Here is a 22,811-nt window from a genome sequence, read left to right as displayed (position 1 = left end):
GAGGCGTGAGGCGAGAGATGCACGTTTCTAGCTGAACATACAGACACTACTTTGAATTAGTGCCTGCTACAGATAACAGTATTAACCCAGCAGAGTCCACCAATGCGCAGAAATCACCGGTTAAAGAGAGCGAAATAAAGTAGCTTTGCAAATGTGTCAAAAGCGCGGACTCTAAAAAAACTATGTACCAGTTTTTTAACAATACTTATGATACACTTTTAGACTTTTATAACTTAGATTTTCTTTGGTGCAGGAAGAAACGGTACTGAGGTCATGTACTGATGTTGCATTTTTCTCAAAAGTCAGATTTTATCACACAAATGACAATATATAACCTTGTATTGTTTTTATACTTGTTGCTTTTTGTGTGTGGTTTTCGCTCCAATGGGTCAGAGTGTGTCAAAGTAAGACATTGAAATCACAATAAACAATAGATGACAGATATTCCTCTCAAACACTTGCCTCATTGCTGATTTTTCTTAACAATTACCAATGGAGTAACAAAATAAGAAAATAAATTTATTTGGATGCAATACAACTATGAATAAACACGTGCATAACTTAAGGAACTTTGTTTTCTTATTGACAATTTACTATTATAAGTCAATAAACCTATCATGACCTGATCGAGTGCCGTCATAATGGCAGGACCTTCCCCCCACCCCCTTAAGGTGAGGTATCTTGCTAGCCAAATAGATACTCTCAAAATGTGGAAAAGCAAATTGGGCTCCTCCAATAGAATGTTGCAATAAATCAGTTGGTGGTAGATCGTTGATCTTTGAAGGTCGGCTCAAGAAGGGTAAAATGGTGCTTGAAATTTGAACAGGAAAATAAAGGCAGGGAGATTAAAATGAGGACGGACAAGTCACAAGGTTGTGTGAAGATCCACCACAGGACAGTATAAAAGGCAGGATAACTGTTGGTCGCCATCCTCTGTTTGAGTGGTGGACTCTGGGTCGGAGCTAATGTAAACAAATCTCACTCTCAGTGGCTGCTGCTGCAGCTATGATACCACCCAAGTAGACTTTGTGACTGGAGAGGTACTATGTTACTTGTTCCATGAAGACTCACTGTTTCCATTCCCTTCAGAACAAAACAACTTCACCTAGTTTCACCATATTTTTCCAACCCGAATTTAGGCTTCCTGCATTGAAAAAGGTGGGAATCTGGTCTCGATTCACAGTCAACAACAGCTGGATGAGATACTGGAACTCATCAGAAGAGAAAGTGGAACTCACAGGAGAGTCTGGACCGGAGGTTACGATGCAATTCAGGTCAGTCCTCTTGGGTCAGTCCTCTTGCGCTGCAGACAGATGAGATGAATGTGAACAATGAATGGGGAGATACTCTGCCTGATCATGTTCATTGCAGCCCTCTGTCCTCTAATGGAGGAACTCATCACATACCTTCGACACGGACGGCTGCTCAGAACTGGATCATCGAAGCAGTGCTTGAAACTGACGTTGAACTCGACCTTAGCAACCAGGAAGTAGACATGTGTTGGAAGACAGGAGAATAAAATGCATTACACAGTAACCAATGAAGGCATCAACGCATGGCAGAACCTTAGATCTCATGTGGAGAAGCTTGTACACTAAGTACACTAAGGACGAGAGGAGACAGTTGGACGCGGAAAGTTGGAGACACCAGGCAAAAGAAGAACATTCACAGATGTGCTGAAAGAGGACTGGAGTGAGAATAACAAACATGGTGGACACATTTGGTAGAGTGTAATTGAAATGCCATCCAATGAATGATTAAAATTATTCGTCTCAGCCCAGACTTTAATTTTTCTATATCGATGATGGGGATTTTCAACTGCTTTTCCTTCGAGACAAAGTCACTTTAAACCATCAGCTCAATCCGTTCAGTGCCGTTCTCCCACGGTTTTCCTATCTTTTAGTTATTGAAGCCAGGCTGAAACAAGGTAATGGAATATCAACAGCGAAATACAGGCCAAGTCTTTGAACCTGAATGACAACGTGCCAGAGTATGAGGCTATATTTTAAATGTCGCTTTGAAGACTAAACGAAAGCACAGTGAGAAGTGACAAGGTCTTCAGGCGTACCATCTGAGGCGTAGTGAGGGCAGTACAGGGGAGGATATCTGTTCTTCTGCATCCAGAAACAACACTTACTCTCAGAACTGCTGACGCTCCCGTGCACAGGTAACCCAACCACTCTGTCTGTGTCACCCATTTCTGTCGTTTCTGTCCTTCCACAGATGCACAGCTTCACTCTCAATGCCATCATCGTCTTCATCATTATCTGTTTGAGTGGTGGACTTTGGTTTGGAGCTAATGTAAATACATCTTCAATCATCTGTGTTCACCTTCATGGCAAATTTGGTTATCTTCTTGTTTCTCCCAGGTAGATGGTTTGTATCTCTCTTTGGACGCCAGAGAATCATGAAAGCATGTAAAAACACGAAAATGATTCAAATATTTTCATAACTTTTAAGACTGCTGTCAGGAAGGCTGGATCAAATCTGGGACCCACTGCTACCAGTATGTTTCCACACCAGCAGACTTTATGGCTGCAGAGGTACATTCCTTCTGTCTTAAATATCCCACGCTTTACTTCCCATCCCAGCACTTAACCTGTTCCATATTTTTCTAAACCAAATTTAGGCTTCCTGCATCAACAAGGGTGGGAATCTGGTCTCGATTCACAGTCGAACAGAGATGGATACTTTAAGAAGGCACATCAGGAGGCTAACTGGAGAAGACACCAGAATCTGGACCGGAGGTTACTATTCAATCGAGGTGGGTCCTGTGTCACAGCAGATAAATGAGTCGCATGTGAATGATCTGCATTTCATTTATCCTGAAGGGAGTCTGGAGGTGGACTGATGGCTCCGAGTTCAACCTCCCTCACTGGGCTCCGCAGCTGCCAGACAACCAAAATGGAACTGAACACTGTATGGAGCTGAACTGGAACAGTACGTCCATAGTTTTAAGGCTATTTTTTGTGGGCAGATTAAAACGGAAGGCTCATATTTGTTTCCCACTGTTCATTTCTAGAAGCCCTCAATGACCACGGGTGTGACAAGAAGAAGCCGTATTTATGCTCCATCCAGCTCCATCTTCGGCATTGTCAATAATTCATTTTCAAAGCAAAACTATGAAATCACTCCAGTGCTTTTATACAAATAAAAACAACAAGGACTCTGGTTCATAATTGATCGCATGTTCAAATGATGAAGTAAATCAGTCATACTGATAAAAATGGAACCTATTTAAGGAATATTTCACAAAAAAAACAGTAAACAGAACAGATTAATAACTGACAACGTCAAAAGATGGAGGAAGAGACTGCTGGTAATACCTGAAATACGTGGTTGAAGTTGAGAACTCCTTCGAAATCTCAACAAACCCTGAGGTGTTCTTCTGCTCTCCTTTGTAGAGGAAAATTTCTTTCTATTGGAACATGGGAGCACATAAAAGCACTGACTTAAACACTATTTGCACAAGATGAAGTATGATATACTAAATATCTAGTCACATGACATGCAGGCCAAACAGATGACAGACATGTCAAACTCAGGGTAAACTTTACTGTCTAACAGTGCTTTGAAGATCGCTCCTAAAAAAAAAAAAAAAAGCTATACTTGTACTACACTACTATACACTATACTACTACTTTGAATACTATGGATCAGTCTGATCTGCAGTGGTGGAAGTGCTTGCCACTATCCCCAGCTGGTATTGTACAGGCAATTATTATGAATATACTTCCAAAACACCTGTTCCAATGTATACCTTCCTTAATCTTTCTATATTCCCATGGAAATCTTGTCTATCACATTTCACATTTAACTCTGTAGTTAACGCCCTAAAAAAATTGGGCATGAATTAAACGCCACTTGCATTGGTCAAGCCCTGTACAGATGACTCCCATTTGCAAGAATCATTCATTTTTACCGGCAACAGTCAACACCAGGCTCTCTGTTATTAAAAGAAACGGTCTAAAATCTTTGAAAGTTTCTACAGTCAACCCATCTTCCGGCTGTGCCAGGCTTAGCCTGATTCAGTTCAAGGTTTTACACAGGGTTCATATACATATATATATATATATATATATATATATATATATATATATATATATATATATATAGTGAAGCTAGGCTGACTAAGCTTTAACTTAAAGGATCCTCGTGACTTGACCCATATTTTTTGGCCATAGCTGACACAATATCAGAAGTTCTCCAGTTGAACATTGCTATATTTGGAAGACCTCTCGACATGACAGATGAGAGATGACTTATTGAGGATCCTGCCAAAAATTCTGCTCTTCTTCTGGATTTCGGACCCAGCTAGAGTTATTGCATGCCAGGTCTGGGATGTCAAGGGCCACACATAACTGTAAACGTAAAGATAGGCCAGCACCTGCAATGTTTCAAAGCACTATTTTGCAACTTGTCTTGCTGTTGTACAACAGATAGGGGACTTCCTTCTGCCATGACGACTACAACACAGAAGTGCTTCACTCAATGCAATAAAATTCTGTCGGTACCCGGTGTTTTCCATTTTTTTCCCTTAAACTAAACTACGTCCTACTTAAACCTACTTAGTAAATTAAATATAAAAATCATTTCGACTCTCTGTGATATTTATGTTTAAATTAAATGCAGTTCATTGAGAGAGAACAGAACACGAGAGAAAACAAAATGTCGTCCAATTACATCCCATTTAAGAGGTAAGAACAAAACATGAAATGCAAAACTGTCGCTCACACTCACCAAAACTTGATGAAGTCATGATAATATCTTTATGACGAAGCCTCGACGCACATTTTACCGATATTATTTCACTTTTAATGAGATTCCAGATTGTGGCGTCCTACTTCTTCTGCGAATTTGAAAGCGTCGTGCAGAGCGTTTGCTGCCGCCAAGCGGTGGAAATATGTATTGCACTCATAAGAGGTTTCATTTTGCTCGGAGGAGCGAAAGAAGACATAGTCGAAACATCACAGACACACAAAACAGGCTGGATTCACAGTTCTGGAATTAATAATTCTAGAATTATCCCGTCGTAATGGATCAATAGTCACAGAGAAATTCGAAAAATCACTTCATCTCCCATCATCCTGACTTCCATTCACATGCTGCTAAAGCAAATAACGAAAAAATACATAAATAAATGTAACACTTCATGCATGCAGCTGACAGTGTTCCTCTTATCTACTTTGTAGAGATAATTTTGTGAACATACAAATTTGCACAACATCAAGTCTGATGGATGAATTATATAATGTCAAACCAAATACTATGTCAAACATTCAAATACCTGGACGAAATACAGACATGTCGCAGTCAGTGCAAACGTAGCTGCCAAACAGTGGCTTTGAAGCTGAACAGCCTTGAAGACATTTTAGGTACTCAAACAAAACTGTGCCCTTTGACAAGACAGTTACCTGAAGTAAAACAAGAAACACACGAAGGTATAAAAGGCAAAAGTCGAGAGCTCTGTCCACATACTGAAGCTTCCTTCAAGCCAGCAGATTCACCTGATCGTCACAGCAAAGGTAAAAAAAACCCACTCAGGTTGAACAGTTACAATTCCTGACTTGAATGCGATATCTGTTGATGTGCAGATGAACGGTCTTTCTCTCGTCGCCATCCTCTGTTTGAGTGGCGGACTATGGATCGGAGCAAATGTGGGTATATCAGCGAAACCTTAGTTCATAGATTCTCTACACAAAACACTTGTATTCAGAGGTAGGAGACAGAGTCTGACTATATCCCGCAGCTACACTGGAACCACCTCACTGTTGCCATAAGCCGTGCGCATGTTTTGACCACTCATGATACATAACATCATGAAGAAGTGTATATTTATGATCCACTTCTCTGTTTGGTCTCACAGGCTCAGTGTTGCCAAGAAGGTTTGTACATGCCATCCTCTTTATATTAGAATAGTGTCCGACTGGTGAAGTCATGATGGGATTCTTTCTTAGACAAACTAGAGGAATGCTGCAAGTTCTGTCCTGATGGCTGGACCCGGTACAAAGGGCGCTGCTTCTATTACGTTGCCAAACCTGAAGACTTTGGAACTGCTGAGGTATTTAAGACTCACTGATCCAAATGTTACACATGTGTCAAGTGTCACAGCGGCTCTTTATCATCTCATGCAGTACAACTGTGTCGGTCTCGGTGGAAATCTGGTCTCCATCCACAGCAAACCTGAGCTGACCTTCATCGAGGGCGTGATCAGAAGAGTGACCGGAGTTAACAAGCGAATTTGGGCGGGAGGATTTGACTCTGCAAAGGTCTAGAGTCCAAAACTAGCCGGGCCGAGCGGTGAATTTGAATGTGTCTCATGAGATTTTGAACTCCTTCCACAGGAGGGATCCTGGATGTGGACCGATGGTTCCAAATTCAATTTCCGTTTTTGGGGACGTCGTCAGCCCGACAATGGTGCCAGAACTGAACATTGCATGGAGTTGAACTGGAGGGGTAAGTGCAAATCTCCGTTGGCACATTTTTTTTGGCATTAACAAGTTGAATTGTCGTACCTTGCAAATTCCAGGAATGCCCAACGACCACCAGTGCTACCACAAGAAGCCATACATGTGTGCCAAGGATCTGTGAGCCGCCACCTCCTTCTGCCATGAGAGGGCCCCGCCACCTCTCGCGACGCAACAATCACTAGTGTAACAATAAAATGTCTTGCAAGTCCATCGTAGCGCATCATTTTACAGACCATGCTTCACCTCTACTCTATGAACTTCAGGGAGAGGAAGTTTGATCGGAGAAAAAATGTGGATAATAAAGAGAGGCGGCCCTGAGCGACCCAAAATATTACCTGGATGAGGGCCCAATAAGGACCACAACACCAATAAGAGTGTGTCCACTGATCTCGGTCATTGCATCCATTCAGCCATGTTAACTTTCTGTCACTGCACAATGCCAGTTAGAATGTCAACTTTAAAGTGATAAAAATGCCCCAGAATAATTTGGGGAAACCATCTTAATCTGAAGGTGGTTGAAAAACAAAACACCGCCAACTACATGAAAATGTTAATAAAACACTGCATATGCCGTAGATACATGCAGTCATTCAATTTATTTTCACAAAATTCCCGATGCAGCCTCTGGAAGGTCAAGAATTGCGTCTGTACCCAAACTATACATGTGACTTGGAATCTAGTCGTAATATGAAATACAATAATTTAACTTGGAACTGTTGAGCAAAACCTGCCGGTGAGCTCACAGAGAATGAAACAAAGAGTTAGTACTGTATACTGTGCCTTGTTTCTTAATCTGTTCTCAGTCAGGTGAAAAGCCTCACGACAAAAGGATTGTTGTATCTGTAGCTCCTTCAAGCGCATCTATTAAAGTGGAAGTATTACGATACATTTGTGTGGGAGATAAAGGAATAAAGAACAGTGTTTGAACACAACATACAGCGAATGCAGCCATTTCCGAAACATGGCGCAAACTAAACAATAGAAAGACACAAGAAGCATTTTCATGCATTTACAGTTTATTTGTCATTAAACCACTTCCATACTCAGATTTGTTATCCTGGTCAGAGCCTTCACATAGGCTTGGCGCAGATGTAAGGCTTTGGGCTGCTGCATGCAATGTCATTTGGTTTGTCTGCAAAAGAAGGAATGATTTATCCCAACATGTGAGCCATTCCGCACATGCATGTATGTATGAGCTGTTGTACCCCGGAAGTTGAGCTCCATGCAGTCTTCTCCAGCGCCGTGATTATTCGGCTCTCCTGCCAGCCACAGGTCGAAGTCAAACTTGGAACCGTCACTCCACATCCATGATCCCTCCTGAAACAAGGCCAGAACGTGACACGGGTCTTCTTCAAGTTGATGCGTCACTTGCCTTCGCCATATCGTGGCCTCCGACAAAAGTGCGAACGTTGGAACCGGCACTTTTTTTTATGAGGGCTCTCATGAAATTGTGCTCCGCAGCGCTGTGGATGGAAGCCAAGTTGGCGTCCAGAGCCCTGCAGGCCAGCTGAGGAGAGAGCAAGAGCATATTTATACATCAGTGAAGGTGAACTAAACTCTGTTCAGACAAAAGACACATCAGCTCAAATGTCTGCAAACTGCAATGAGCTCAATCGGACAGGAGATGGAAGTAGCATCACAGAACACAGCAAGCATGAAGAAGAGCAATCTGGAAACACCAGAAAATGATAGCAATTGCCACCACAGCCCATTCACTTCTCAGTATTCCACACATATGATTGGTGGATCCAACCAAAGTCCGCGCTCCATACCTGTCCGTCAGCCCAGGTTTTGCCACTGCTAAAGAATTTATAGCAGTGACAGCCATATTGAGACCAACCATTCGGGCACTCAGGACACTTTTCTATAGAATGGATGAAAGAGCAGTAAAACAGTGAACAATGATGCCACACAGAGGAGAATAACTCGAATGTATGGAGAGCTGAATGACACACTGACCTCCGACTCTGCAACGTCTGGCCTGGAAACACACAATAAAACATGTTTCCCATTCGTCTGTTGCTTAAATTGAACACCTATGTTTATTTAATATTGTAATAAATACAACAATCATCCCGCACTCACTTCAGCTCCGAGCCAGAGTCCACTGGTCAAGCAAAGAACCGCGATGAAGGAGAGTCCTGCCATCTGTGGATTAAAGAAAGGACATCAGAAATATAACTTACTGGAAGTGAAACAGGAGCGAGGAAGAGAACCTTTTCTTTGCGGAACAGATATCTGAATGGAACATGCTCAGGGATCTGTCTTTATAAACTACAGCACATACACCAAAGCAACACCACATGTTCCAATCGATTGAAGTACTCAACGCTGAGAGGCAAAGCAAACGCTGGGCTCCAGAGTCAATAGCTCTCAGCCTATATAATTTAACATGTTTGATAGTGATGATTTCACATTATTTCCTTATATACTTCCAAAATAATGTAAAATATGCTTTCTCTTTTGTCATTCAACGATTATTACGATTTATATGTGTATGCTTTAACATTTATCTCCATATAAATGCATAAACATTTCAATTCTTTTCTGTTCATTTCAATATATCTTATTGATGAAAAGTTCTTTTCCTATATATTCTGATGCTTTTTTCAAATTAATTCAACATTTTTCCCCTTATTCATTGGCAAATGAAATTATTTTACACATATTTCACACGTGTACTTCTCATCTCATATGTATTCAGTCATTTGACTGATCAATCCTCAGCGGTCACTGTTTGCTCTCAGTCACATGAGGCAATATGTAAATGTATCTGACTGATGTGCAGATTTGTTTGAGTGCTGCACATCTTCAAGCAAGATTTCAGAATGACTTGTGTGCTGAGCAAACAAGGTGGAAGGTTCTGCGGGTCACTAAATCAAAAGTGTGAAACGCGACAGACTAGAGAAGCTCTTGCTTTCTCTCACTAGATTATCAGCAAATGTCATCCAGGGAGACTGAGGAATTGAGAGCCAAATGCAATGTAAGGTGCACCTTAAAATGACAAGAATCTTCTTTTCCTTTTGGCTTCTCCCTTCAGTGGTGGCCACAGTGGATCATCTTCCTCCATCTCAGCCTGCCCTCTGCTTCCTCTTCTCTCAAACCTCATGTCCTCCTTCACCACCTCCATCCATGTCCTCTTTGCCCTTCCTCTCCACCTTCTGCCTGCCAGTTCCAACCTCAACATCTTCCTACCAATGTACTGGCTCTCTCTCCTCTGTACATGTCCAAACCATCTCCATCTAGACTCTCTGACTTAGTCTCCTAAACACCTGCGCACATGTGCTGTCCCTCCTATCATCACTTAAAATGACAAGAATAAATGAGCAAAAAAACTACACCTTCCACTTTCAGAACTACGATTATGGCAACAGCTGCGTGAGCAAGAAAACATCAACTAACACAAAAGAAATTCTCAGATGACTCTTGTCGCCTGAAGGTACACTGTGACGGATTCATTCCCTTTTACATTTCATTCCTTACACGTCATTTAAAAATTTGTTCTTGGTTCAGGTACCCGCCTTTTATCTGATTTTGCCGTCAGCATAACATTTGAAACTCAAAGGAGGAATTGACCTGAAACGGAGGACGGCAACGCCCTCGACCGCGACAAGGCGGAGAAAGTGTCTTGCCCAGGGACACAGAATTTACTTGGTCCTTCACACTGGGGTTCAACATATACATCCACCAGTTACATAGCACCCCACTACTGACACCATTTGTTGACATTGATTCCTGACTGCTTTTTCAGGGTCAAAAACCTCCACACCCAGACAACATCACATGTGGCACTTCACCATCAGGGGCCACTAACATTCATGCTTCATGAGGTCCCTCATATCGGGGTCATGTAGGTCCTATATAGTAGCGAAAGAGCCCCAAACCAACTGGCTGTATCCAACTTCTGATGCCTCAATATGAGGAGTAAATGATTCACACACAGAATCACCATAATGTCTGATAATATTTTTAATTTTTGAAAAAAATGTTTTCACTTCTTCATTGTTTTATGGGCCCAGTGAACACAAAGAGAAAGAACCATGAGAAATATTTTGTTGCATCTTTTCTTTATAGGTGGTTTAAATTATTTCCATTTCTGACAGATGGTGGATCTTCTTGTTTTGTTTTGTTTTTTGTTTGGTCTTCCTGTTTTGGTGACATCCGGTGACCCTCAGATACTCTTGGAGCAGATGTATGGCTTTCGGGTGTGGCACGGCGTATCATTTGGATTGGCTGCAAGGAAAGAAAATAAAAATTGGATTGTTTTAGATGCCACGTTAGATTGACTTATTCAAGCCAAATCTGTTTTACTATTCTGGAAGTTGATTTCCATGCAGTCTTCTCCTTTGCCATGGTTGTTTGGCTCTCCTCGGGGCCACAGGGTAAATTCAAAGTCGGACCCGTCACTCCACATCCACGCTCCCTCCTGAAACAAATACACGGTCAGAACATGACACAGGTGATTTTAAACAAGAAGGACGAGTCACTTGCTTTTGAAATATCGTTGCCTCCGGCCCAAGTGCGGACGTAAGACCCGGCAGATTTTTTGACCAGGGATCTCAAGAACTGGTGCTCTTTGGAGCTGTGTATTGAAGCCAAGTTGGCGTCCAGATCCCTGCAGGCCAGCTGAGGGCAGAGCAAATATGATGCAACCTTTAAATACCTGTGTATTCAACACATTCATGAGAAATGAATGTCCCAACACAGGAAGGAAAAAAAACCATACCTCTCCATCCACCCAAGTTTTGGGATCAGCGTAGTATTTGTAACAGTAGCAGCCAAACTTAGACCAGCCAACCTCACACCTTGAACACTCCACTGAAGAATGGAGTCAAAAATAAAATAACCGTGTCAACGGGATGACAAATGAAACACTTACCTCCGATGCTGCAACTCTGGAAACACACAATAAAACCCATCAATGACTCAACATTTCAATTTGTGTGGTTTGTCTTTCATTTGAATAAACATGACAGGATCATTCTTAACTCACTTCAGCTCCGAGCCAGAGTCCGCTGGTCAGGCAAAGGACCGCGATGAGGGAGAGACCTGCCATCTGTGAGGAGGCCAGATTCAACAGGCTGTCAGAAATGGAACATGCTTTAACTAAGAGATAAGAAAAGAAGTCCACCAGTGTGACGCGTCAATGCCAACTGTTGGTGATTGAAGTACCTAACGCCGGGAGGCAAAGCAAACATGGGACGGACATTTTAATGAGTCAACAAATCATTTTCAAAGAGGTTAAAATGGATGCTAGACATATGAGTTATTAAGAATTGTCATCTCATGATACCAGTACTCAGTCTTTCATGGGAAATAGCCAGTGTTTGTGTCACGGGACACACAGTTTTATTGCACAAAATAGGTTTGATGAGAGAAACTCCTTGTTCTTCTCTGGACTTCACGCACTTATACGCAAAATAGTAGAAATAATAGTGGCTATGAACATTTCCACTTTTATTTCAGGTATTTATTTTTAGAATTTTGGCTCTTCTGGGATTACACGCAAGATCATGGTGCAACTCGCATCTGGACAACATTTTTTTCACCAATGTTTTCTTGAAATGACAAGTGCTATTTGACTGTTTATGCATGGAATCACTCCAGGAACTGTTTCACCCAACTGGAAATCGGGGATTTTCAATGAGCACCTGTGTTTTTCCTATTCTAATGTCGATTGTAACAAGAGAACTCATGATCCTACTGTGGGACAAACAATGGAAATCTCTCCATCCAACTCTGACTCAGGAAAATGACCTTCAATCCTGACCTTGATCTTGCATCACTCTCAACACTGTCAATGACCACTTCAAAAAAAAAAACTCAACTTGAACAAGAGCCTCACCGTGTCATGTCAAGTTGTTTAATTAAAAAGTGTCAGCCACATGTGTCATGCCGATGCAAATCAGATGGAGTCAGTTGAAAAGGCAAACTTCTGAAGCTTGTTCAAAGTCTGGTTTCATAACATGATGTGAAATCCTTTGATCTACCAAGCCTGGAAGAAGATATATACTATAAATACCCCCATTATCACGCATCTTAAACTCAGTGTTGAAGCAGCTTCACTGACTCTCTACAAGGTAACGCTTCACTTTTCCTTCAGATGCGCAACTTTCACCCAGACTTTCTTGCAAACCTCCTCACAGATGGCGAAAGATCTTTCCTTCTTGGTTCTCCTCTTTGGACTGTGGCTCGGGGCCAATGTAAGAGTCAACAATATCTCAACGTCACTCGACGAACACAGATGTGAAAAAGCTTTTGCTCTGTTCGATCAATAATGTTTTCTTCATTTTGTAGGCGCAGTGTTGTGGGGACTCCGGTAGGTGTTCCTAGAACTCCTTTCAAAGAGAACAAGTCATAACTTTGCATATATTTAGACACATTCAGAGACATATATTTAAATTAAAATGAAGTGAACTTCAATACTGGCTTCCCACAGACTATTGCCCATCCTGCCCACCTGGATGGACTGCATTTGGTGACCGCTGTTATGTCTACGATGGCACCCCCAAAGAGTGGGCTGACGCTGAGGTAACTGTTTCTCTCACTTCTTCTGTTCACGATAGAGCGTGCAGGTCCATAGTGCAAGTGCAGATCATAAACTGAAGCAGCGCTCCCTGCTTTAGACAACGCTGGTTTTAACCTCTTCACTCTCAGGTCACCTGCCTCAAACACGGTGGGAATCTGGTCTCCTTCAGCAACCAAAAGGAATTCGACTTCATCTCGCGGCTGATTAGAAGGTCCAGTGGTGCAAACACACGGATTTGGGCGGGAGGACAAGACGCCACCAAGGTCGGTATCAGACGCACGCCTTCTATTTTACAAGACAATACGAAAAAACAGTCTTGAATCTCAAAATAAAAATGGCAAGGACGGCTTAATTTACCACACCTTTCTTGTCTTTCGCAATAAATGAACAAATAACCTACATTTGCTTGTGATATAAAAGAAAACTGTAACTAGAAAAGCACCCAGAGAGCGCGGACCTCCACCATGTCCGCCCCTAACACTATCTCCCAACAACTTTTCAAGTTACTTTGAACACAGACAATAAAACATAACCTCCTGGGTAACAAAAGTTGATGATGAAATTGCAATAACACTGCCGAGAACAAGTTGTCACACTGGTATTTATCTGTCAGAATGGAGTGTGGCTGTGGAGCAATGGTTCCAAGATGACATTCATCAACTGGGGTCCACGCCAGCCGGACAACGCAAGGGGAAGAGAGCATTGTATGGAGTTGAACTTGCGAGGTGGGGATACGTTCCTTTAGAGTGTTGTCTGTTCATTTACAAGGCTTCTACGCTGGTAATTGTACTTCTCTCGACCAACAGGAAAACCAAATGACCACGTGTGCAGCGTCAAGAAGCCCTTCATGTGCATGAAAGACAAAGAATGAGCCATTGCACGTGTCTAGAGCTTGCATTAAAACATAATGCTCACTGAACAGTCTCTGTCCTCAATCCTTTCTACAGTTGCCAAGCTATGGAAAAATAACATGTTTATCTCCACGTAACTGCCTCAAGAGTGAATCCTTTTGCACTGAGGTTAATAAGTGGGCGAGGGTCTCTTTTCTGTCCAATGAAGGGGAACAATGGGGATTTTTTTTTCCTGAATCTCTTTGTCACAGGACCAGTAGCTTGTGTTGTAGTCATACATGAAACAGATCATTTAAATGCACCTATAGAAACAGGTACGCGCATCATCAGAAGAACATGGGACAAATTTACCTGCCAGATTTGATACAATATGAAGTGCTTTCCAAGCCAGGTATAAAAACCAAATCATAACACACAAAAGTTTCAGCTAAGAGAATGAACAACAGCATGGTAGAACCACCCACATTTGGGATCATAGAACCGGCAAAACTTTGAAATAAATGTGATAGAAAAACAAGGTATAAAGAGCATTAACTGTTTGCAGTTGCTAAACAAATACAGTAAAATGTTGCAATCCAAATGCAAATGCAATGACAGAGTGGGATGAAAAGAGATGATAAATATCAGCAAGTCTTTAGCACTCTATTAGAGGCACGGCAAATTCAGAATGGCCTTGGGCTGCACGCCAGTTGCCTGGAGCAGTTAACAAGGGCGGCCATCCTGACAAGAAGCATATATATATATATATATATATATATATATATATATATATATATATATGAAAAAGACACAAAAGACTGGAACATCATATACAGTATTTGTTTTTTGTATAAATTTGATTTGAAAAAAAAAAAAAATATATATATATATATATATATTTTTTTTTTTTTTCAAATATAATTTTTACAAAAAACAAACACTGGAAATGATGTCCCAGGGTAAAATCAATCCAAAAAAAAAATTCATATTCTCAAGACACAACACATATGTTATCAGGCACCACGCCTGTCCTTTCATCAAGGAACTCAGCAAAAAAAAAAAAAAGTTCTTGAATATGCAACAGGCCTAAAATACAATTTATAAACACTGACTTTCCATGAGCACCCTGCCAGAGCCTGAACTTCCCCACTCCGTGCAACAAGGTGTGCTCGAACCTTTACTTACTTTTTAGCAATCTAACACATAACTTTGTGTCTAAACTTTTTTTCAGATGGCAAAAGGACTTACCTTCCTGACTTTGATCTTCGGACTGTGGATCGGGGCAAATGTGAGAATCATTTATTCGGTGGATCTCCAGTGTAAGTAACACTGTCTGAAGTCACTTGTCCTTCACTTTGCAGGCGCAGTGTTGCAGCGATGTCAGTAGGTGTTCCTTCCATTCCACTTTCTGAGAATCAGACGGCTGTTTTTTTCGCTATGATATGATTGATTTGTGCTCTTTGTTTCAAACAGAAGAATGTCCAGCTTGTCCTTCTGGATGGACAAAATTTGGCGAACGCTGCTACATATATGAAGGATCCCCTAAAGATTGGGCTGATGCCGAGGTATTTCATCATCATTTGTCATTCACTCTCACTGTATCAAACTTGGGGCCCTTGGTAGGTTGCATGAAGTATGTTTGGCTTCATCATTGTTTCTTTGACTCAGGAAACTTGCCTCAAGGCAGGAGGAAATCTGGCCTCCTACCACAACCAACGTGAATACGACTTCATCTTAGGCCTGATAAGACGATCGAGTGGGGGAAACACACGGATTTGGGTTGGAGGCCAAGACGCCACAAAGGTACAGTAGATGTGAGGTTTCATCACACATACGCAGTGTCTCAAAATTGTCATCCACGGCTAGTTGGCACAAACCGAGGGAGCCAAACAAATTCTGCACTCATTTTTTTAGAACAAGGTGTGGCTGTGGAGTGACGGCTCAATTTTCGACTTCCAAAACTGGGGACGAGGACAGCCCAACAATGCACAAGGAAAGGAGCACTGCATGGAGCTGAACTTCGTTGGTACAGTCTGTGTTCATCCTAAATAGAGATTTCTCCAGCCCTTATTTTTTTCACTTTCATTTACAGGGAAGCCAAACGACCATCTGTGTCACATCAAAAAGCCCTTCATGTGCGCCAGAGACCCGGAATGATCTGCACCGCATGCTGATGACATGTTGAAATGAATGCAGTTTGAAAAATAAAGCAGTGAAACACATGTCAGACCTTTTTTTTTTTTTTTTTTTCAGCCTTTGCCGTTTTGTCATCACTTTTTAAAATAAAAAAAAAATCATAAATGAACACTTGATTCAACATTCAAATAGAAAATAAATTACACTACCCTCTGCTGGTTAGTAACAGTAATGCAGTCGTCTTAAAATAACTTTTATTAGATATATATGTACGTTATATATGTACGTGGAGGTGGTGAAGGAGGACATGAGGTTTGTAGGTTTGAGAGAAGAGGAAGCAGAGGACCGGGTGAGATGGAGGAAGACGATCCGCTGTGGTGAAACCTGAAGGGAGAAGCTGAAAGGAAAAGAAGATTGCTGTTAAATTATCATAAAGAAATTTTAATGTGAGAAAAAAAAAAGTATTATCCAAACACAAGTTCCCCAACTGGTTTGAATGGCAGTTTGAAAATGCAAGAACTCTGATAACTGTGTGGAGCATTCTCTATCTATTCATTCATTCAACAACATTTTCTCATTTTTCTTCTGTTATTCTTGCGAACAAGTACTCATAATAATTCAGGTTGGCATTAACAAAGGCAAGTCGAAGGAGGTCTGACATCTGAGACTTGTTGAATGTGCCGCACAAAAATACAGCGGAGGGAATTATTATTTGATCTCTTGCTGATATTGCAAGTTAGTAGTCTGGCAAAGAAACAAGCCAGTCATTGTCAGGGAAAGTTCACTTTAACAGTTTTAAGAAAATCCAGAAACCGATTTGTATTTCAGTGTGGGAAATAAGTATTTGCCAAAATTACTTGGTGAGGTCAGACATTTCTTGCAGATGATGACCAGGTTTGTGCCCAAGGAATGTTGATCCACTCTTCTTCACTCCACATTATTAAGGTCTCATGGCTGCCTGAGCTTCACCTCTATCCATAGGTTGAGCCACTCCTTCCTTGCCTTGGCTTTGGGTCATAGTCACATTGTGAACCGTTTCCTTTGTGACTGTGGTCCGAGCGGCCTGCAGATCATTGCCCTGTTCCTCTCCTGTAGTTCTAGGTTGATTTCTCACTGTTCATTGAAGCTGCAATAGGTGAGATCTAGTGTGGAGCCCCACTGTCTCCGTAACACCTGACAATGACTGACTCTGCGACAGGTGCCTTTTATACAGGAGGCGACTATTTAAAGCAGTGGTCTTCAATTCAGGTGGAGTCAAGTGGAAGTGTGTAAATAGTCTCCGGGCGCCACAACTAGAAGGAGATCAGACACTTGTTTCACACAGTCCAATGCAAATCGATTGACATGTTGACAATAATGTGATATTTATATATATATATATATATATATATATATATATATATATATATATATATATATATATATATATATATATATATATTTTGATATCCTATATCTCCATGATGAAATAAACCAGCCAGTATTCCTATGTCAGTATACTCACGTCTAAAACCAGCTGGTGATCAAACACGTATTTTCTCCTCAGTTAAGTCAGTGATGACAAACACATAAAATTGGCAAGGCAAACCTTGTCATCAAAGGCTTATTTTTTTTTTATTACATAACAGAAGCTATCAAACTCTTTGATCCATCAAGTGCAAGCCTAAAATCAGGTATATAAACACCAGCTGCCTGGCTGAACCAGTACAGTAGCAACTTTACCTGCTGCCAGCCACAAGGTTTCCACCAAAATGAACACTTCTTATAAGTCGCTGACTAATTCACAACTTTGTCTTCACTTTTTTTGCAGATGGCGAAAGGTCTTACCTTTGTCGTTTTCCTCTTCGGAGTGTGGATCGGGGCAAGCGTAAGTCACGGCCATTCCACAGTATTTGGTGATGCTTCAGAGTAACGCTGTATGAAGTCACTTTTTCTTCACTTTGTAGGCGCAGTATTGGAGCGATTTCTGTAGGTGTTCCCTCGATCTCAATTGAAAATCAGATACCCATATCTTTTGTAAACAAACCATCTGTCTGCTGACAACCTGACCAGATATCACTGCGCTTTGTTGTTTACAGGGGACTGTCCCTCCTGCCCTCCTGGGTGGACCAAGTATGGTGAACGTTGCTACATGTACAACGCCTCGGCTGCAGAGTGGGCTGATGCTGAGGTACAATATTTAACCACAATTTCTCATTTGCTTTAAAATGAAGGACACATTTTTTCTGGAATGGTAATAACAAGTGACTATTTGTTTGGCCTATGGCCCAGAATGAGCTTCACAGTTTGAGTCTCAAAGTCAGCCTCATACCATCTATGTCTTGGTTTGACTCACCTTTAACACCAGGCAGCCTGCATCAGGAAAGGAGGTAATCTGGTCTCCTACCACAACCAAGGTGAATACGACTTCATCTTAAGTGTGATAAAAAGATCAACTGGTGAAGACACACGGATTTGGGTTGGAGGCCAAGATAGTGCCAAGGTACAGTCGATGGAAATGCTTTAAAATCCTTACGTAATTGAGTCAGTAGCACCAGTCGCAGAAGACAAATTTATTCCACTTTTTTTCTTTTTCAGAACACGGTGTGGCTGTGGAGTGACGGCTCAATTTTCGACTTCAAAAACTGGGGACGAGGACAGCCCAACAATGCACAAGGAAAGGAGCACTGCATGGAGCTGAACTTCTTTGGTACAGTCTGTGTTCATCCTAAATAGAGATTTCTCCAGCCCTTATTTTTCTCACTTTCATTTACAGGGAAGCCAAACGACCATCTGTGTAACATCAAAAAGCCCTTCATGTGCGTCAGAGACCCGGAATGATCTGCTTCACATGCTGACAAATCTCCTCATGGCATTGAAACAGCTACACTTGTAGCAGCTACAATCTTGTCACCCTTGTGGGAAGAATAAAGGCTGTCTAAATATGCATTCGTGTGTTTATTTGGGTTGGGAACGATCAAAAATGAACTCCAATAAATATGTGATCAAGTTACTTAGCCTGAACACAGACCAATAGACATTAAACCTGAACATCTGCTGGTCAACTCATGTTACTACATCATTGTACATCAAAAGTAATGAGGCAAAGAGAAAGAAAATCCTCAATCCGGGATACTATGTTCCACTTGTAGACACAAGGTAGAGTTTGTAAGTCTGTGGGAGGAAACCAAAGATCCCAAAGGAAGAGCTGGGAGAGTATAGAAACAATTCCAGGATGATTCACTGATAAATTTAAAGTATTCTTTTCATCCGTATTTGGGTACAAATACTGCAGAGTGGCAGTGGATGTTGTGATTTTTTTTAACTTCTTAGTTCTATTTATTCTACTGTCACATTTTTGTGTGATATTTTGAATAAAGGAATTCATGATCTTTTCATTCTATTCCAGTACAATGTAACTACATTTCTATGACATCATGTAGCACTTCGACATTATTGATACATGACATGCAATGCAGTCAATCCTCCTGGAGATTAAAGAGAAGCAGATCTAAAGATCAGTCAACATGAACAATAAGGGTGTCCCGGTCCGATATTGATGTCGCATATCGCTCTGATATCAGCAAAGCAATGATTTTTTTTTAATAACAAATCTCAAATATAAGTGATCCGATAAGCTGTCCATTTTCAGCTCCAGCGCTTCTCGACATTATCCGCAAAATATCAGTGGCAAAGTCAACAAGTTATGAACCTCATACTGCTGTAAGGGCTTAGCTGTCGCCTCGGAGTAGCCAGCAGCATGCAGAGCCTGTGATGTGATCACAATGACAACCATGTGTATGTGTTTGCTACTGTGGCAAAGGTTTTCGTGGTGGTCCAGAACTGGAAAAGTTTACGACCGACATCATTCTGCATTTGAATCGGCATCACAAACTTCATTTATTTTATCCAATCCAGTCGATATTATGTTGAAGGTTAAAATGTATGTAACCAACTGGTTCACAATAAGTGAGTCAGTTACATTTATTCCATACTCGAAAAAGATATCGGCCAATACTGATATTGTATCGGAATAAATGTTGTGTCGGGACATCCCTAATAAACAACACAGCTTAACAATGCACTGGTGTTTTGAAGCTTGACTACTTCAGCCAGCTTTTAGTGTAAAGAAAGTTCGTATAAAAAACATACAAGTCGTGTGAATCATTTTTCCAGCAAGGTTTACAGTTTAAATTGTAATAACTGTAGATTTTTTTCAAATACAACTTGAGTATTTCTTCAGCCAGGAAGTCGGTATTTTACGATCAAACACTTGTGATGGATACTGCATGTTCAAAATTCTGTTCAAGATAATTGCACATTTCAAACATGTTTTAATGAGTTTGTTTCAGTTGGGACACGTGTTGAGTTTGCTTTTTATAATCATGACACCGTGTGAGAACACATTTATCATTCCTTTCATCGACCTCCAAATTCATTTTCTGCTGTTAGCTTTCGCAAGCTTTGATCTTGGGAATATATGCTAATCTCAGAGTATAAAGGAGCTGGCTCTTAAACGGACCTGTCACAAGTGCAACCTGAGCTGTGAGTGGTGATCGCAACAGGGTAAACTTTGGTCTTTGACTTTTACCGTCTTGTGTTATTTCTCTCACATCTGCAACATTGATCTTCACAGATGGCGTCTAGTCTCTCCTTCATTGTCGTCCTCTTCGGACTGTGGGTCGGGGCAAATGTAAGAAAAGAATGACATTGAAATTGTTTTAGAGTGAGATGGAAAACTCATGGTTATCCTTTGCTTTAAGGCTTCATGCTGTGCTGAAGATGGTACGTTTTTCCTCACCGCTCAAAAAACCTTTAGTTTTCGCATGTACTCGAACGCTCATTGATGTTTGTCACCTGAAGGAAACTGCCCATCTTGTCCTTCTGGATGGACTAATTTTGGTGATCGCTGTTTCATCTACCACAGCACCCCCAAAGACTGGGCTGATGCTGAGGTATTTAAAGGCAGACTTTTAAGCAATCGCTCAAGTCTGTTTCTTCACTGAAACTTCATTCCTTTGGTTTTCTAGGTCACCTGTCTCAATGCTGGTGGAAATCTGGTCTCCTACCACAGCAAAGAGGAGTATGACTTCATCAAGGCCACTATTAAAAGAGTGACCGGACAGGACAGAAGGATTTGGGCCGGAGGCTACGATGGCCCCAAGGTTTCATGAAGAAACATTTTACATCCTGAAGAAACCCAAAATAGGCATCAGGGTGACAATTTGCCTCTCTGTCTTTCAGAACAAGGTGTGGTTGTGGAGCGATGGTTCAGACTTTAACTATGCCAACTGGGGACGTGGAGAGCCCAACAATGGCGGTGGAACTGAACATTGCATGGAGCTGAACTGGAGAGGTATCATGACACAACCACTCACTAGCTCTCATGAACTTCATTGTTACAAATAACCTCTCTCTCTTCCAAATACCAGGCAACCCCAACGACCACCAGTGCCACCACAAGAAGCCCTTCATGTGCTCCATGGATATGGAATGAGCTACAGCACGCCTTGGTGCTATCAAACATGCTGTGCAACATTTCCAATGATTCAATAAAAGATCTGGCATGTGAATCAGTCTTCTGAAGTTCTTCTAGCTGATCGTTTCACAAGTGAATGAGAAGGTTCACGATATGTGCGGGTACATCACAATTCAAAGGTGTAAAATACCAATGCAGTCGTTGCCCTGGATGGTGGGGTCACTGGAGCCTGCTACAGCATGTGACAGGCAATGGAACCCCTGGACAGGAGGCCAGGTTGCCAATGAAAACACTGACTTTCCAAGTAAATTTGATCTGAAATAGCTTCTACGGTTAACTCCTACATAGACAGTGTTATTACAGTGAGTACAGTAAACATGACAATTTGCATGGCAGACCACCAAAAGTCCAGATGTGTTCTCTTTATTTCTGACTCCTGTCTTGAACAGTGAGAGAAGCAAGATGTTGCAGAATTCTGTTTGCATATGTTTCGCGAGGTGTCAAAGCGAAAAATGTTCTATTTGAAAAGCACTGAGCCGGAGAATACCTTCAGCATGGAGGTCATTTCACGTCAGTCAAACCAAGAAATAATAAAGTTCTCAGAACCTGGCATGCTGCTCACGCCAAAATGTCGAAACAAACTGCAAACCCATCAGTGAGGTCCTCAAATCTCTTAGCATTGAACCAGAGTAACACACGGACATGGACCCTTTATAATGTCAAGATTTTTGGCTGGATCTAAAAGAAGCTATTCAGTGTACCTGCAGAGAATTCAACTTCCAAGTAAAGTCTCTCCCAGTCTTTTTCTTTCCCTAATGCAGAGGATAGCAATGTTGGACATCAGTAACTAGAGTCTTTCTTCCTGCACTTGAAGTCCACTACCTGGAGGAAGACTTTCATCTCCAACACGACGGTTACAGTGACTTTTGTCTGACAATCGTAGACTCCGACAATAGGTGGCATCTTGAAAAAACATCAGGGGTTGCATGGACTATAAGTCACGATGGGCCACATGGTTTGTCAACCTAATACACTGCAGAAATATCTCAAGAATCGCACTATCAAGACTTCTGCTGGGTGAAAACTGACTGAACCAAGCAGGTTTTTCCATGGTTCCAAGGCCATGAGCATCAAGTATACCTGTGTCGACCGCACTGTATTGGCCATCAGCGAACAAGCGTAGCAACGACCATATTCATTCACATAGTTAATCTTTTTGCATGGTATAAATATCAATTTAAAGCGTAATATAATAATGAAAACCTAAAGAAATCCCCTGACTTTGACCCCTGGCTCGAACTGAAGGTCCAGTCTCACACTCTTCACACCTCTAGTGTTTGCACAGGACACCACTCATCTCAAGTGAGGAGGGGGCTTTCACTCCCTCT

At 41.5% G+C, this 22,811-nt stretch overlaps 7 protein-coding genes across 7 annotated transcripts; 5 read left to right on the top strand and 2 right to left on the bottom strand.

The window, feature by feature from the left end:
- The first annotated feature begins 5,396 nt into the window (after positions 1 to 5,396).
- LOC128750059 (galactose-specific lectin nattectin-like) lies at positions 5,397 to 6,654 on the top strand. The gene is made up of 7 exons (XM_053850201.1): positions 5,397 to 5,525; positions 5,595 to 5,657; positions 5,867 to 5,885; positions 5,958 to 6,061; positions 6,135 to 6,269; positions 6,345 to 6,456; positions 6,530 to 6,654. The coding sequence occupies exons 2-7, from the start codon at positions 5,595 to 5,597 to the stop codon at positions 6,589 to 6,591; spliced, it is 495 nt and encodes a 164-aa protein (XP_053706176.1). The 5' UTR covers positions 5,397 to 5,525; the 3' UTR covers positions 6,592 to 6,654.
- An 847-nt stretch (positions 6,655 to 7,501) lies between these two features.
- Positions 7,502 to 8,618, bottom strand: LOC128749795 (galactose-specific lectin nattectin-like). The gene is made up of 6 exons (XM_053849711.1): positions 8,556 to 8,618; positions 8,430 to 8,451; positions 8,243 to 8,334; positions 7,843 to 7,977; positions 7,676 to 7,787; positions 7,502 to 7,602 (listed from the first exon to the last, which is right to left on the bottom strand). The coding sequence occupies exons 1-6, from the start codon at positions 8,616 to 8,618 to the stop codon at positions 7,541 to 7,543; spliced, it is 486 nt and encodes a 161-aa protein (XP_053705686.1). The 3' UTR covers positions 7,502 to 7,540.
- A 1,841-nt stretch (positions 8,619 to 10,459) lies between these two features.
- LOC128750000 (galactose-specific lectin nattectin-like) lies at positions 10,460 to 11,595 on the bottom strand. The gene is made up of 6 exons (XM_053850073.1): positions 11,464 to 11,595; positions 11,350 to 11,365; positions 11,197 to 11,288; positions 10,962 to 11,096; positions 10,782 to 10,896; positions 10,460 to 10,703 (listed from the first exon to the last, which is right to left on the bottom strand). The coding sequence occupies exons 1-6, from the start codon at positions 11,524 to 11,526 to the stop codon at positions 10,642 to 10,644; spliced, it is 483 nt and encodes a 160-aa protein (XP_053706048.1). The 5' UTR covers positions 11,527 to 11,595; the 3' UTR covers positions 10,460 to 10,641.
- A 931-nt stretch (positions 11,596 to 12,526) lies between these two features.
- LOC128750047 (galactose-specific lectin nattectin-like) lies at positions 12,527 to 13,903 on the top strand. The gene is made up of 7 exons (XM_053850184.1): positions 12,527 to 12,550; positions 12,617 to 12,673; positions 12,768 to 12,789; positions 12,910 to 13,001; positions 13,128 to 13,262; positions 13,613 to 13,724; positions 13,806 to 13,903. Exons 2-7 carry the CDS (start codon positions 12,617 to 12,619, stop codon positions 13,868 to 13,870), a joined length of 483 nt encoding a protein of 160 aa, XP_053706159.1. The 5' UTR covers positions 12,527 to 12,550; the 3' UTR covers positions 13,871 to 13,903.
- Positions 13,904 to 14,970: 1,067 nt separating this feature from the next.
- On the top strand, positions 14,971 to 16,050 carry LOC128750027 (galactose-specific lectin nattectin-like). Its single transcript, XM_053850144.1, has 7 exons — positions 14,971 to 14,992; positions 15,061 to 15,117; positions 15,191 to 15,212; positions 15,303 to 15,394; positions 15,498 to 15,632; positions 15,744 to 15,855; positions 15,922 to 16,050. Exons 2-7 carry the CDS (start codon positions 15,061 to 15,063, stop codon positions 15,984 to 15,986), a joined length of 483 nt encoding a protein of 160 aa, XP_053706119.1. The 5' UTR covers positions 14,971 to 14,992; the 3' UTR covers positions 15,987 to 16,050.
- Positions 16,051 to 17,665: 1,615 nt separating this feature from the next.
- Positions 17,666 to 18,871, top strand: LOC128749819 (galactose-specific lectin nattectin-like). The gene is made up of 7 exons (XM_053849739.1): positions 17,666 to 17,704; positions 17,776 to 17,832; positions 17,912 to 17,933; positions 18,044 to 18,135; positions 18,313 to 18,447; positions 18,543 to 18,654; positions 18,721 to 18,871. The coding sequence occupies exons 2-7, from the start codon at positions 17,776 to 17,778 to the stop codon at positions 18,783 to 18,785; spliced, it is 483 nt and encodes a 160-aa protein (XP_053705714.1). The 5' UTR covers positions 17,666 to 17,704; the 3' UTR covers positions 18,786 to 18,871.
- A 1,592-nt stretch (positions 18,872 to 20,463) lies between these two features.
- LOC128749818 (galactose-specific lectin nattectin-like) lies at positions 20,464 to 21,515 on the top strand. The gene is made up of 7 exons (XM_053849738.1): positions 20,464 to 20,510; positions 20,581 to 20,637; positions 20,708 to 20,729; positions 20,808 to 20,899; positions 20,975 to 21,109; positions 21,189 to 21,300; positions 21,377 to 21,515. The coding sequence occupies exons 2-7, from the start codon at positions 20,581 to 20,583 to the stop codon at positions 21,439 to 21,441; spliced, it is 483 nt and encodes a 160-aa protein (XP_053705713.1). The 5' UTR covers positions 20,464 to 20,510; the 3' UTR covers positions 21,442 to 21,515.
- The last annotated feature ends 1,296 nt before the right edge of the window (positions 21,516 to 22,811 follow it).

Source organism: Synchiropus splendidus, chromosome 18 (assembly GCF_027744825.2).
Source record: "Synchiropus splendidus isolate RoL2022-P1 chromosome 18, RoL_Sspl_1.0, whole genome shotgun sequence".
Taxonomy (NCBI): domain Eukaryota; kingdom Metazoa; phylum Chordata; class Actinopteri; order Syngnathiformes; family Callionymidae; genus Synchiropus; species Synchiropus splendidus.
Note: the sequence above shows the minus strand (reverse complement) of the source record. Positions and strands in the feature narration are given on the sequence as shown.

What these genes read in the sequence shown, in the direction of transcription:
- LOC128750059 (XM_053850201.1), top strand. Translation starts at nt 5,595, where the DNA reads ATGAACGGTCTTTCTCTCGTCGCCATCCTCTGTTTGAGTGGCGGACTA. An exon ending in AAGACTTTGGAACTGCTGAG is followed by an intron (nt 6,062 to 6,134) that starts GTATTTAAGACT and finishes CATCTCATGCAG; the next exon opens with TACAACTGTGTCGGTCTCGG. An exon ending in GAGGATTTGACTCTGCAAAG is followed by an intron (nt 6,270 to 6,344) that starts GTCTAGAGTCCA and finishes CTCCTTCCACAG; the next exon opens with GAGGGATCCTGGATGTGGAC.
- LOC128749795 (XM_053849711.1), bottom strand. Translation starts at nt 8,618, where the DNA reads ATGGCAGGACTCTCCTTCATCGCGGTTCTTTGCTTGACCAGTGGACTC. An exon ending in GACTCTGGCTCGGAGCTGAA is followed by an intron (nt 8,452 to 8,555) that starts GTGAGTGCGGGA and finishes GTGTGTTTCCAG; the next exon opens with GCCAGACGTTGCAGAGTCGG. An exon ending in GAGGCCACGATATGGCGAAG is followed by an intron (nt 7,788 to 7,842) that starts GCAAGTGACGCA and finishes GCCTTGTTTCAG; the next exon opens with GAGGGATCATGGATGTGGAG.
- LOC128750000 (XM_053850073.1), bottom strand. Translation starts at nt 11,526, where the DNA reads ATGGCAGGTCTCTCCCTCATCGCGGTCCTTTGCCTGACCAGCGGACTC. An exon ending in AAACTTGGGTGGATGGAGAG is followed by an intron (nt 11,097 to 11,196) that starts GTATGGTTTTTT and finishes CTCTGCCCTCAG; the next exon opens with CTGGCCTGCAGGGATCTGGA. An exon ending in GAGGCAACGATATTTCAAAA is followed by an intron (nt 10,897 to 10,961) that starts GCAAGTGACTCG and finishes TATTTGTTTCAG; the next exon opens with GAGGGAGCGTGGATGTGGAG.
- LOC128750047 (XM_053850184.1), top strand. Translation starts at nt 12,617, where the DNA reads ATGGCGAAAGATCTTTCCTTCTTGGTTCTCCTCTTTGGACTGTGGCTC. An exon ending in GCAGTGTTGTGGGGACTCCG is followed by an intron (nt 12,790 to 12,909) that starts GTAGGTGTTCCT and finishes GGCTTCCCACAG; the next exon opens with ACTATTGCCCATCCTGCCCA. An exon ending in AAGAGTGGGCTGACGCTGAG is followed by an intron (nt 13,002 to 13,127) that starts GTAACTGTTTCT and finishes CTTCACTCTCAG; the next exon opens with GTCACCTGCCTCAAACACGG.
- LOC128750027 (XM_053850144.1), top strand. Translation starts at nt 15,061, where the DNA reads ATGGCAAAAGGACTTACCTTCCTGACTTTGATCTTCGGACTGTGGATC. An exon ending in AAGATTGGGCTGATGCCGAG is followed by an intron (nt 15,395 to 15,497) that starts GTATTTCATCAT and finishes TCTTTGACTCAG; the next exon opens with GAAACTTGCCTCAAGGCAGG. An exon ending in CATGGAGCTGAACTTCGTTG is followed by an intron (nt 15,856 to 15,921) that starts GTACAGTCTGTG and finishes TTTCATTTACAG; the next exon opens with GGAAGCCAAACGACCATCTG.
- LOC128749819 (XM_053849739.1), top strand. Translation starts at nt 17,776, where the DNA reads ATGGCGAAAGGTCTTACCTTTGTCGTTTTCCTCTTCGGAGTGTGGATC. An exon ending in CAGAGTGGGCTGATGCTGAG is followed by an intron (nt 18,136 to 18,312) that starts GTACAATATTTA and finishes CTTTAACACCAG; the next exon opens with GCAGCCTGCATCAGGAAAGG. An exon ending in GAGGCCAAGATAGTGCCAAG is followed by an intron (nt 18,448 to 18,542) that starts GTACAGTCGATG and finishes TTTCTTTTTCAG; the next exon opens with AACACGGTGTGGCTGTGGAG.
- LOC128749818 (XM_053849738.1), top strand. Translation starts at nt 20,581, where the DNA reads ATGGCGTCTAGTCTCTCCTTCATTGTCGTCCTCTTCGGACTGTGGGTC. An exon ending in GAGGCTACGATGGCCCCAAG is followed by an intron (nt 21,110 to 21,188) that starts GTTTCATGAAGA and finishes TCTGTCTTTCAG; the next exon opens with AACAAGGTGTGGTTGTGGAG. An exon ending in CATGGAGCTGAACTGGAGAG is followed by an intron (nt 21,301 to 21,376) that starts GTATCATGACAC and finishes TCCAAATACCAG; the next exon opens with GCAACCCCAACGACCACCAG.